Source organism: Pelobates fuscus, chromosome 4 (genome assembly GCF_036172605.1).
Source record: "Pelobates fuscus isolate aPelFus1 chromosome 4, aPelFus1.pri, whole genome shotgun sequence".
NCBI classification, from domain to species: Eukaryota; Metazoa; Chordata; class Amphibia; order Anura; family Pelobatidae; genus Pelobates; species Pelobates fuscus.
Window position 1 is genome coordinate 91,830,558 of NC_086320.1, and position 14,050 is coordinate 91,844,607.

General features: G+C 35.1%; 1 protein-coding gene across 1 annotated transcript in view; it reads right to left on the minus strand.

The window, feature by feature from the left end:
* Positions 1 to 11,190: 11,190 nt before the first annotated feature.
* The window catches only part of LOC134609340 (uncharacterized), a 40,536-nt gene continuing 37,676 nt past the window's right edge, over positions 11,191 to 14,050 (minus strand). Inside the window, exons 5-8 of the mRNA XM_063453020.1 lie at positions 12,476 to 12,586; positions 12,119 to 12,235; positions 11,599 to 11,760; positions 11,191 to 11,268 (exon numbers count right to left, since the gene is read on the minus strand). Coding sequence (XP_063309090.1) covers positions 11,191 to 11,268; positions 11,599 to 11,760; positions 12,119 to 12,235; positions 12,476 to 12,586 — 468 coding nt within the window. The remainder of the gene's footprint in view (positions 11,269 to 11,598; positions 11,761 to 12,118; positions 12,236 to 12,475; positions 12,587 to 14,050) is intronic.

A 14,050-nucleotide genomic window follows, 5' to 3' on the forward strand; every position in this document is an offset into this window, starting at 1 on the left:
CCGGCGGATCGCGGTATGGGGGACTTACCTGGGAGCCCAGGGAGTCCCCCTGCGTCCTCTTCAGCCGCCCAGGGCCATGTGATCGCGAGGTCCTTGCGAGGACCCTGCGATCACATGGACGGCATAGCCGTCCAAGGCATTGCCAGCAGGGGGAGTGCCTGTAATGACAGGTACTCCCCCTGCTGTCTGAAAAAAAAATAAAAATTTTTAAAACAGTGTAAAAATAAATTATATATACTTAGATCATATATATATTTATTATATATATGATCTAAGTATATATATACACACATATACACACATACACATAAATATGCATACACTGTCTACGTGTATTTTAATATTAATATATACATAATTATATATATATATTAATATCAAAATACACGTACAATGATATTGATTAAATATATATATAATTTTCATTATATATATATTTATATATAATAAAAAATAAATAAATATATAAATACGTTAAAAAAATAAATAAAAAAATAATAAAAAAATAATAAAAAAAAATAGATAAAAAATATATAAACATGCGTAATTTCGTTCTAACTGTATTTTAAAATTAATATATATATATTGATATCAAAATACATGTAGAACGAAATAATATATATATCTATATACATAAGTATATACGTATATATCACTATGTATATACCTATATATAAATAAAAATAATTAAAAAAAATTATATACATATATATATACACACATATATATATACACACATATATATATAATAATTCTACGCATATATTTATGTAATAATTTTACATAATTAGGTCATTTTATTAATTACAATTTGCAGGACCTGCCTGCCAACCCAGGCCAAAAGTTCAGGGAATTACATTGTCTAGCACTATATTTAACTCTGTAACTTTCCAAGACACCATGAAACCTGTACATGGGGGGGTACTGTTTTACTCGGAAGACTTCGCTGAACACAAATATTAGTGTTTCAAAACAGTAAAATATATTACAACGACGATATCGTCAGTGACAGTGACATTTTTTGCATTTTTCACACACAAATGGCACTTACACTGACGATATAATTGTTGTGATACGTTTTACTGTTTTGAAACACTAATATTTGTGTTCAGCGAAGTCTCCTGAGTATAACAGTACCCCTCATGTACAGGTTTTATGGTGTTTTCAAAAGTTACAGAGTCAAATATAAGGTTTGCGTTTCAGTTTTTTCACATTAAAATTCGCCAGGTTGCCTTTGAGACCGTATGGTAGCCCAGGAATGAAAATTATCCCCATGATGGCATACCATTTGCAATAGTAGACAACCCAGGGTATTGCAAATAGGGTATGTTCAGTTTTTTTAGTAGCCACTTAGTCACAAACACTGGCCAAAATTTGCGTTCAAATTAGTTTTTTGCATTTTCAAATATTAACACTAACTTTGGCCAGTGTTTGTGACCAAGTGGCTACTAAAAAGACTGGACATACTCAATTTGCAATACCTTAGGTTGTCTACTTTTGCAAATGGTATGCCATCATGGGGGTAATTCTTATTTCTGGGCTACCATATGGTCTCAAAGGCAACGTAACCAATCTGGCGAATTTCAATGTAAAAAAACTGAAATATGTAACACGCTATATTTGACCCTGTAACTTCCCAAAACACCATAAAACCTGTACATAGGGGGTACTGTTTTACATGCGAGACATCGCTGAATACAAATATGTGTATTGTATTGCAGTAAAAGCAAACAGTATTATGACATTCACAGTTAGAATGTCACGTAGAACTAAAAAAATTTAAAAAATTCTTATTTTCTCCCATTTTTTAAATATTTTTTTCATATTAAATTATGTTCCATACCTAAATATTTGATGTTAAACGAAAGCCCCGTTTCCCCTGAATAAAATGATATATAATAATGGGGGGTGCATTTAATATGAAAGAGGTGAATTATGGTTGGACAGACATATAGCGCAAATGCCAGGTTTTGTTTACGTTTTTTTGGATCACAACTTGTACATTTGGCTGCGGTCTTAAGGGGTTAAGAAAAGCTGAAAATGTCCCGTGATGTCAGGTTTCTGAAAGATTTTGCTGGCCTTTTATATTCCATTTTCTTGGCAGGGCATTTCTTAGTAGGCCGGTCTTGTTATTATTTATTAATTGCATCAAGGTTTATTTCGTTAATGTGTTTCTTTCTAATTCAAATTCATATGCCACCAAATGTCATTGTAAAGTTCATTGTTACATAATATTGTTCCAGGATGGTTTTTCACTCCAGTAGAGATCTATATTCCTCTTCTTCTGCTCCTTCCTATTAACCACGTTTTCTGAGTTGTAGGCAACAATCTGTGTCTTGTACTGTGAGGCGCTTTGATAGTCAATCAGGTTTTCTCAGTACCATGTTCCATCTTGAGAAACAGCTGGGTGTCGACAGTTATCAGCCTTTATTTCTTTTTCCGGTCATCTTCTGTCTGGAAACATAATAGCAATGTCCAGAATTAGCATAGCACTTCTTTTCAGCATAAGAAGGCTGTTTGCAGTAGTCATTCAATGATAAACTATATGGCAAAGTATTTTCTTGCATCACCTTCATAGGTGCATCCAAAGTCTTTCACAAGCATCTGTCCCATCTTTTTCTGTTTTCAGCATGCTTTGCCATCATCGTTGAGTCCATTATTAGGATTTGAAATAGTCCAATCACATCTCTCTCATGTATAATCGTTTTTTTTGGAATGATCTCAATAGGTTCCTTGTGAAATACCAGTGTATTCATTTCACTGTGAGCTGTGTCTCTCCTTTTAAGATGGTTCTTGGAGGTAGTCCTCACGATCAAAGAACTTGTATAGTGTGCAGTCCAATTCAGCTCAGGTGCTTCCTGCTTGTTAACATAATCCCAATGCAGTTTTAAAACGACAGCTAGGGTTGATGTTATGATAATGCTGCAGATTGTAAGAAGGAGACACCATAACCAATTTTCTAGCATCCTTTTGCTTCCATCTTTGCATTTCTTTCTTACTGTATAAGATAATTCAGGTTCAGTCTCTGTTTTCTCCAGAGTCTTTCTTATAATGATGTTGATGATTCATTTTTCATACATTCCATGTTAACTGTGAATGTATCACGCCTGTCTGTTCATCCTTTCTCCTTCACATTTGCAGGTTCAGATGTCAGATCATGATTCAGTCTGTTATGTGGCTATGATTCTGGTGGCTGTGTTCTGGTGGCATTTCTGTCATCCTCTGTTTGTTTTATCTTGTCATCTTTAACAGCATCCATTGCATCAGTCAGTGGTTCTGTGAACGTCCTGTTAGTATTTAGCAGGTTATAAAATATCAAAACTTACTGTTCTCTGTTGGCTCTGATTGTTTTCTGTAGTAAAAGTTCTCGCAGTCACCCTCTCCAGGACAAGCTGGCCAACAGTAGGAAATAGGTGGTGGTGCATGGTGAGGTGGGCTGGAAAAAAAAATTCCCTAAATTTCTCTAATAGAACCAATGGTTCTAAGCTCTCCCTGGTGCAGAAATATGTTTGTCAGTGAAAAACATGTAACATTTCATATGGTGTCTCACCATTTGTATCATCAGGTATGTTGTGAATGCTCATCTGTACCATAGGAATAAATAGATACCACTGTGTGGGGCAAGCAACTGGTAACTTGGTTAATAATCATTTAACCTCAGCATTTTCCCAGACCACAACCCCACTACTTTAGGGGTGGTTGGGGCACTGAAATCCCAAAGTAACCCAAATGTGGTTGCCCAGTTTTAGGTTTCCTTTGCAGTAACTGCAGGACCACCATCCAAATGGATGGTCCTGGGATTATCAAATGCATACTAAGGAAGTGAGACTAGAAAACGTGGCATCAGAGGTTGCACTTCGCACAGGATATATCCAAGTAAACCTGGTACATGCATCAACACATACAAAAACATCCTCTATAGGAAGAACAACAAACATATTACCTTCAATGGTTATTATGTAATTAACCCCTCTAAACGATAGGAGCATTTATACGGATACCAGGTGGATGAGGTCTGGATATCCTTGCAAGCATAAACTCTGCATCATGACTGAGAGATAGGGTATGCTTTTGTGATCCAGTGACCACAGACACATTGCATCAAAGTGCCTGTTAACGGCCAACTATATGAGGAGAGGGCCCATGCTTTGTTATAAGCATGTCCGTACACGTATTACAATGCCAGGCTTTCAATTTGTTACCACAAAGCAAAATGCAGTTGTGGATATAAACACACAACGTATCGTAAGAAAAACAGTTTGAACACCAGACTGAGATTCGAGATCAGTGAACAGTGGACCAAAATAGATAAATGAAATCTTATCAATTAATATACTTTCTTTAAATTACTTTATCCTCTGTATTAACTATGAAATATTAAAGTTAAAACAATTACATTTAAAAGCCAACTTTTAGTGTGGATAGGAATTACAAGGCCGTTCATAGTGTGAGATAAAGAACAGCTTTTTTAAAATCCTTGCGCTGAAAACTCACTTGCAGGGGAAAAAAAAAAAAAAACTTTTTTCTTTTCCTTAGTAAATTAATTAATTAGTTAGAACCTCCCTAAAAGTCCCGATGACTTTGCAAGAAACATGTCGTCCTTAAATACTGGGTAAGTCTATAAAACAGTGAAATAGTATTTTTACCCTGTATATCATGTTACAGCTATAATGTGCAGTATAACAAGCTATTCATAAGTGTTGTGCCAACTGTTCAATAAAAGCCAGTGGTCTAGCGAGGTATAGAACATTTATTTATTTATTCTTTAAAGCTCTGACCTCAATCGGCAAAGCAATATTGTATTGGTGTCCATTGCAATCTGCTGTCTTACTTGCTGCTCTCAAAAATTCTGAATATGTTCAGAGATTTCTTGGGCAATAATAAATCCCCAAAGAACAACAATTTTGCATTTATGCTAAACTTGCCTGTTGTAAACGTATTCTGTATATTTTTTTTTTGACAAAATCCTTGTACTTAAATCTGTTTAACAAAGCTGTTTATATTGTGACTGTTTATCTTGTGGTAAAAAAATAAAAATATTTATTATTTATTTATTTATTTTAACATTGCTTAATTTTTAAAGATACCTGAATATTTAATTAAATATCCTTTATATGTCTTTAAGGTATAAAATATCTGCAAATTAAGATTAAATACAAAAATGCATGTTCTGGATGTTCCCATAATACTTCTTCTATTATAATAATTTATTTTATTTATTTATTTTTTTTTTTTAATAATTTATTTGATTTTAGTTAACAGACATATAAAACATACAAAAAGACAATACACGCTACACAATGCATTACCATCGACAGAAATATATATATAAAGTGCATAATTCATAATTTCTCTCCTTTGAGAGGATATTACTGCCTTATCCCTAATTCAAGGTTAATCCACCTAACTTATATTATCTTGTACTCAAAAGTGTCATTACATATCGTGAATCAATTCTTAGAGTTGGAGTGGAGTTATTTCTATATGTGGATTTCTCATGTTCTTCTTTTCGTCTCTCTTTCCTTTCTCTCACTTTCAATTCTCTCTTCTCCTCCCTCTTTACTTCACTCTTTACTCCTCTCTCTCCCAGTGGAGGCACTTCTTAACTATCTAATTTCATGTGCCTTCATTACTGTAATGGACTTAACATACACAAAACACTAATATGCATTGCAAAACCTCTCTTGGGGACCCTCCGTGAACCGTTATATCTTAGCCTATGTTCAAAAAAGCAAATGTAAAATGATGTTATCCTAGTTGTTTTGTCCAGGAATTTGTCTGATCAATCTCTCTATTTTTTCCTTCCAGAATTTACTGACTTCTCTGATTTTTGTAGACTGGTACCCCAAGGCCTCCATAGTCAATTTTTATTTATTTTTTTAAGTGTGAAATCTGATTCCTTTTAGGATGAGCACCCCTCTCAGCCCCCCAGTTTCAGAGGCCCCTTTGGAGGTGACCACAGAAAAGTATAGATTCTATAAAATAGATGTGAGGGGGCTTTGGACAGTAAAGTTACCTTAATTATACTTTTCATATAGCAGATATGTGATATACAATGGGATTTACTATATCAGAGCATTATCACTTTTATTGACACTGCATTTTTTTATGCATTATTCTTTATGCATTATTATTTTTCTATTTTCTCAATTGTTAATGTCTGTTTAGAATATTGCAGGCTTTGCAATATCAAACTAATTTTACATTATTATATTTACAATGCTCCTACAACTCATTAGCCTCCTTCAGTATTAGCACTATCTACCACTGGAATTAGTGTAAGATACACCAATATGTGGTGGAACTGAATCCCCATATATGAGATTTGAAACTGTATTTTTATTTCTACGCTGTGCCCTAATCTGTATTTATATACATAATTGCGGCAGCATATAGCTTTTAAAGAAGCAATTATTTCACCCATCATGTGTGGCTGACTGTGGACTTTTTTAAAACCTATTCTTTATTTTAATTTTTTTTATAAATCCGTTTCTGGCTCTGAGAGAGCAGGCTGCTGAATGCATGTAAATGCTCTTATTACCTAGTCTATATACATTTATATACATTTATTTATAAACAACATTGGTGTATTTATTTTATTTTATGTGTTATGAAAACCTAGTTTATGAAATTCACTGAGATTACATGTGTCTGATCTGATTACAGTCTGTAGTACAATATCATTGTTCTAATTTCCTTACCGCTAGCAATACAGGTACAGTGGGATAGTACCACTTATTTAAGTAAGCATTCCCTTTTAAAATTGGTGGATTTTAATCCTGCCTTTGCAATAGAAGTCATTATGTGCAGGAATTGTGCACTTTAAATAGTAGAATACTTATGCTATTCTAGTGAATTGGGCTGGCTGCTTAACACATCATTTAGTATCTGTTGGTCACATTTAAAGCTGTAAATGTATTTAACATTTTATTTAAATAAGCCTTTAATAAGTTCAGTTTAAAAGTTATCAGAGATACTGTATAGTTACAATTTTATTTTGCCCTGATTTATTTTACATATATATTATTTTTAATCATTTTATAACTATTTATTTTTGCAGAGCATTTAGGGAAGCAAAGGATGTATAAACACCGATTGCATTTTTTCTAGGAGGGTAGTATAATTTCAACTCTGTTTAGGAACAAATATGAGCTAGTTAGCATATATTATTTAAAATATATGCTGCAGTGTACTGCATTGTACTGCACTGAATGTATTTAAAAGCCATGTCTCGCTCTTTATGGCTGTATGCAATAATGTTGTTCCTAATTTGGAATATAAAACAACGACCTCTCAATTCCTTGGAATGTTTACATGTCTCTGTATCTCCGCAACCTTGGCTGGAAACTCCAGACTCCAAAAATAGTTATGCTGTTATAATTCCTGATTTTCAATCAACAGCTAGCGTAACTGACAATATGGAAATTATCACTGTTTTATAAAACTTTTCTTTTATAGTGGACATTAGAATCCAGAATGCAGTAATGCAATAATTAAAAAATCCCGTCTGTCTGTCGCTTATGTGGCATGAATATTTTCATTAAGCCATAATGCAATTTTCTTTGCATTCTTGGAATTAGACTTCAAATTTCATCGCTCTGTCTTATCACTTTTCTTTTGACAACATTTTGCATTAATCTTTTTCCTGCGCATGCATACTAAGCAGCTACAAAGAGAACATATACCCCTGCCTGCAATGCACTGTCCTGGAACTAATGGGCAATGCTGTGCTGGTGTATTAGGCATATCAGGGAGTTTACCAACTATGTATATTTGTTCTCTTATGATATTAATTAAGATCCACAAAATGTCAGCATTGTATGCTAATTACAATGTACCTGTCACCTGAACTTAAAGTGCATTGTACAAGTTCACATTAAAATCATCTCTCCATGATGAAGATCTCTCTCTGAGTCTGGGCTACAAATAGCTCATTAGATTCTTGATATTTCTAGACTTGTGCCATGACAAAGTATTGTGTCTTGTCTTACGTGTAAGAGGTTACCTAGGTATTTATTATTTTTTATTTAAAGCTTCCAAGTACAAGTCCCTTCGTGGTCGCCAATTGTAACCGCTGGCGGTTCCCTTATTTACCACTATAATGTCTTAAAGCATAGAACTTAGTAGGGCTAACCATACAGATATCTTAGCCATAATTTTATATAGTTAGTAAGAGATCCTCTATTTACATATATAAATATGTAAATATTTATTGAGAATACAATATAAAATAAGGATTGTCTTGGAAGCAATAGATTTTGTCTTTTAGATATTTATTATATAGAAATATAAATATAGACATATCAAATCCATAATAGCAGAGTTTATAAGATGAAATTAAATGCTTGCAAATATCATTAGTAGGTTAACATATCCTTCTGAACATGTCATCATGTCAGTCTCTCTGTCATTTTAAGATGGAGCAGCATCTGTCTCCAAGTCTCTCCTCTGTGTGTTAACATTTAAAAGTACACTTATTTATACCTTAAGTGTCGTCATTTTAGAGTCACCATAGTTCATATATGAAAAAGTAACTTGTCTACTTTAAATCAATTTAGGACCTCCCTTATTTTGGCAAAGATACAAGGCAATAACTAAAGGGTGCATACGTCATGGAAATTTTCCTGACTTAGTTCAAGATGGCATCTTAAAGTCTGAATAGCTTATCTGTTGTTTATACTAAGACGTAAGTGCACAGTCGTGGGAGATTCCCGGATTTGGGGAAGTTCCATTAACTTGGGGTTACCACAGTATAATGTGTACTGAAAGAGTCGTAGTATAGCCTTGAAGCTTGGTTATGCATTATTGTTATTGTAATTCGTCTGGGACAAAATGGCGCAAACATAATATGCACTGAGGTTATTGCTTAAAGAAACATCTATGAAAAACAATATGTTCCATTTCTAACACCTTGTCAATTTGCAATATCTCTTAAAGACAAAGTACACAGTTTAAGAAATACAACATTTCATTCTAAAACTTGTAATATTTGCATTTGCCCATAACAATACTAGACAGGAATACAAGTAGAATAAGGCAAAGAGTCTGTCCCTTCATATGCCAGGCGTGTCTAAGTGAGTATGTCATCAGTGTAAGTGAGACATTCAACGTTTAACTACGCTTAATTTACTAAGCTAGTGTACATTTTGTAGGCTTTATAATCAGGCGTATTGAATTATGTGTGGGATTATTAACATGCTGTATATACTTCAATGAGCTACATTAACTAACATTAAAATGTGATGCAGTCATTTGCTTATAGAGTATGCTCAAGTTAGGTTCCTGAGCCTAGGCTAGCAGGTGATTCAAATGTCCCAGGAGGCTCCCTCTCAGATCAAGTCCTGGAAGCAGTGAGGCTACTATGGCAAAACTATGAAGCAAAATTAAGATTTGGGTCCCCCGGATGTTGGTGAAGTATTTCAAGCCTCCAGGCTCCGGTCTCGTCTTGTGGGGCCGAACGGTCCCCCGGATGTTGAATGCCAGGACAACAGGAGACCCTCGACGAGGTGCAGATGTATGTCTCACGCGTGACTGACTTTGATTGTGCTGCTGCTTATGCCGGGGTGATGTTTGGGGCCTGGTCCGCCTTCTCCATGGGATCCTCTTCCCTGTGGGAGCCCCGGGTGTTTTCCTCATTCGTGACATGCTTCGTTTTGGTGAGGGGCTTCTTGCCTGTGGTGGGGCTTGTTGCAGTGCCCGTCTAAATAGGATGCTTTTTGATAAGTTGATGATTAGATATATTTTAATAAATATGAGGATTCAGTTCCACCATATGGCCATATTGTGTTAATCCAACCACTACTTCGCAATACCCCAATATCACTGGGTCCTACACTAATTCTACCATGGGAGTGCTAAATAAGCAAAAGTGTATTTTAATAATCTCTTGTAAGAACTTTTGTATATATTATTCCTCAGGGGTCGCCCCCACTCATGAGTTTTACAGTTACCAATTTCTGTTCTTCATTTTTATTGTAAGAACTTTTACAACAGATTATTAAAATACACTGCAATGTACTTAGCACTAGCACTATTTGATTTGTCTCCTACACTGGAATTAGTGAAGGACCCACTGATATTGGGATACTGTGAAGTAGTGGTGGGCTTAACACAATATGATATGGCCATATGGTGGGCATGAATCCCCATATTTGTTTGCTGAGATACGTGATTTTAAGTAGCCTTATAAAATAAAAAAATAGATTTGTATGTGTGCCCTGTTCCTTCTGTATGATGTATATATTTTGCCCTCTATGGAAGCACCATTCCTGTGAAATGCATGTTCTGGGTGTGCATCCAATTTACTTTTTGTCTTTATTGTTTAATGATTGATAGAGTTCATAGTATAGTGTTTAGATATTACTCCCAATCAGTTAGCGCAATCAAGATTAACATCAGTATTTTTCTTTGAATTGCTTTGCAGGAATACACATGATACAGCACGCAAATACCAAGAAACAAAGCAAATATCATTTTCAAATAATTTTTATTAATCCACAATTGAAGAATCCCTGATGACATGAATGCCCGATTTTATGAGTTAAAATATGAAGTTTGTGCTTATTTGCCTTGTGTATAATGGTACCAGCAAACACCTCGAATTGTATCTGATTAAAGGCCAATCTGTATGATTTTTTATATTGTTTGTTAAAGTAACACTGGAGGAAGGCACTAAAACCGCTTAATCTCATTAAAATAGATAAAGTGCTTGGAGTACCTGGGCGCTGAATAGTTTTCAATTTGTTAAACACTGAATGAAGGTCCCCGGACGCCTGCTGTCCAGCCCCTCTCTACTGCTTAGGTTCATACTTAAACATTGGTTCAAGCAGCAATAGTTGGCAGTGATAGGAACTCCACCTGCTGGCTCTCAGAGTATCACAAACATCTATTGCTGCTATACACTGGTATAGCTAAGGTGGAGTTTAACTACTCCAAGCAAGGGATGTGCAGTAGGCCCCTCATTAGGTGTTAAACTATTCGTGATTTAACATTAACCATGGAATAGGTGCCGTGGATTGCAGACGCTACAACCAATTCAATTAGACAAAATTGTTATAGTGCTAGAGTGTTTCTTTAAATAAAATTTCATATTTTAACCCACATGTTCGTATGATGACATTTTTTCATATGTTCGAACTGTTTTGAAGGAAATCACACGTGGCAAAATCGTCAAGTAGTAATTACGTTTTATTAAGAAGTATGTTTTCTAACTAACTTGGGATTATCATTGGTCGAAGACGAATTTTCTCTATCTTGTTTCTCTAACTTCTAAAAAAGAAACAGATTATTATTTATTCATCTTTTTAAAATTGTTTTTAATTTGAGTAGCTAAGTATCATCCCACTGAAAATTACACTTTGTCTACTATGTTGACTGTTTTTGCTATAAATCTGAATCCAACTTACTTTTTTCATTTTCTTTCTGTGTATGCTTGAGAGGTACTCCCTGTACTCGTTGTACTGTTTTAAAGAGCAAACAACCTAAACAAGAGATTTTCTTTTAATTCAATGTCATTCAGTTAAATTAATGTATGCAATATATGTTAGCGTAAAATTAAATGGTAGTGGCATGTTGCTTGTTTTTGTTTTTTTATCCTACCTTATCATCGCTGGTGATGAATCCCTGCTGACGTATCCGTTGTCGAGGGATTTTACTCTGGTAATATGCTTTTAAGCAGGGGTCATGCAGGTTATTGTAGGTTGTCCTCATCAAGCGACAATATGGATCCTCAAGGTCAAATGATGGACTTGGCTTATAAAGCTGCAAAAACATTATAACATAAAACACGTGTGCACTCATTCTGTAAACCTATTCTGAAGAACAACCATTAGCATAAAACAACCAATATATAAAATAATTGGGGATTGTTTGAAAGGTTAAACATAGTAGACTAATGCTTATCCACTTCAGCTATTTTGTTATATGGTAGAAGAGTTAATAATCTACAATAGAACTAATGATTGATGTGAGATGGAAATTTATAAAATCTTTTAATGCTTACTTTAATTGATCATTTCCATGGTTTGGCATTAACTATACAACCTTTCATATCAATCCGTAGCCCTATTTCAATTGTCTTGAAAATATCTGTTTACTAGTCTGGATTAGTATTAAATACCTTTTCCGAGAGCTTGGTGGTACAGAACTGGACAGGTTGTTTAGGACTCACTGGGAATTTCACTCCAGAAGGAACGCTCACAAATTGTTCTGCTGGGGGTGCTCTAATGAAATCCACCTAAACAAATAGAAATTCAGTTAATGTAGATTGCAGAACATATGTAATATACATATTAATGTGATTTTTTTTTTTATAATTTATACTTTGTTGAAGAATGACATTCACAATAAACTAAAAAAAAAGAAAAGCATCAAGAAAATGACGATGTAAAAAAAAATCTCAGGTTCACAGCCTGTGTCTGCAAAATGTTCCCTTCCTAATATGAATCGGACTATGGATTTAAATTGTAGTGTATACCTTTTCCGAGGGTTTTGTGGTAAGCATTGGGATCCGATTATTAGGACATGGTGGGAGTTTGATCCCCGAAGACGTATTTTTCTGTGTTGGCCTGGCTCTGATGTTAGATGCCTAAAATAGAGAATCATTTTATAACGATTTTATGCATGCATATATAGGTAAAGTAATCCCTTCTATGACTATTCACATTCCATTTTATTTTTTCTGATGATGAGGCATCAAATTAGTCACCAAAATGATTATACTTATATGGGGGGTCCATATGGATCTTAATAATTATACTTATCGCCATACATTGGGCATAAAAAGGAAAGGAACTGGGTTAGAAGGTCAAATGGGCAGGGGGTGCATGGATATAGTGATTACATATCCCCTATTCACCTTGCCATGTGTTGTTTCTCTCGAAATAACTGGAAACATCTGATTCTTCTCGCTTGCAAATCTTTCTGCCATGGTTATACAGTAATAACTGTTAAGGTAGGTCCTGGGCAGCAGATATATATAGCCTAAAATGTCAATGACATCACCACAATGCCGTGACCTCATCAGATACCTTAAAAGGACATCCCACTGCCCGAATACAAAATTCATTAAAAATCACTGTTAGATATACCCCAAATTAAAAACTGCATATATTTTATCATGCATTCTTTCATTGGGGATATATCTAAAAACAGTTTGCAAATCCTACAGTTCTTTGTCCACTGCATATGGAAGTCCTCCCCTTCTAACCGCGCCCAGACTTTCTGGGCTGTCCAATCAAAGACTTCCCAAAACAGCTCAATGAAAAGTCTTTGCAAGACAGGTGCTCTGATTAATTGCTGCCTCTTGAGTTTAGCTACTATAATCTTTCACTATTAAAGGCAGGCAGTTAGTAGCAGCTACTAATTAATAACTTGCTTAAAAACTTGCAATTGCAATTTTTTTCTGGCTGTCCATTAGTAATGTCTGCTTGCAGTGATACCAACCACTTGTAGATGTGTTGCTCATTGGTAAAACACAAAAACATATGGTTTGTAAGCTGTTTCTAACCACAATGTGCCTGTAAGGGATCCCAGTGAGCGTACTTTACTCTATGATTGGCCAGTTAAAGTGTATGGCATTACACTGTACACATGGTTGCTATTAAAGGAACACTCAAGGCACCATAAAAACTTAATCAAAATGGTGCCAGGAGGCCCCTAGACACATTCTTATTTCAAGTTGTTTCACCTCTTTAGGTATAAGTGTGCCAGGGGCCTCTGGCATGCTTGTAGCTGGTAACTCGCTGGAGTTATTGTGCAACACACACTCTGCATTCACTACACTAACACACACTGCATTCATTACACACTAACACACTCTCTGCATTCACTACACTATGCACACACTCTGCATTTACTACGCTGACATATACTATGCATTCACTACACTGACACACACTCTGCATTCACTACACTAACACACACTCTGCATTCACTACACTAACACACACTCTGCATTAACTACACTGACACACACTCTGCATTCACTACACTAACACACACTGCATTCATTACACACTAACACACTCTCTGCATTCACTACACTATGCAC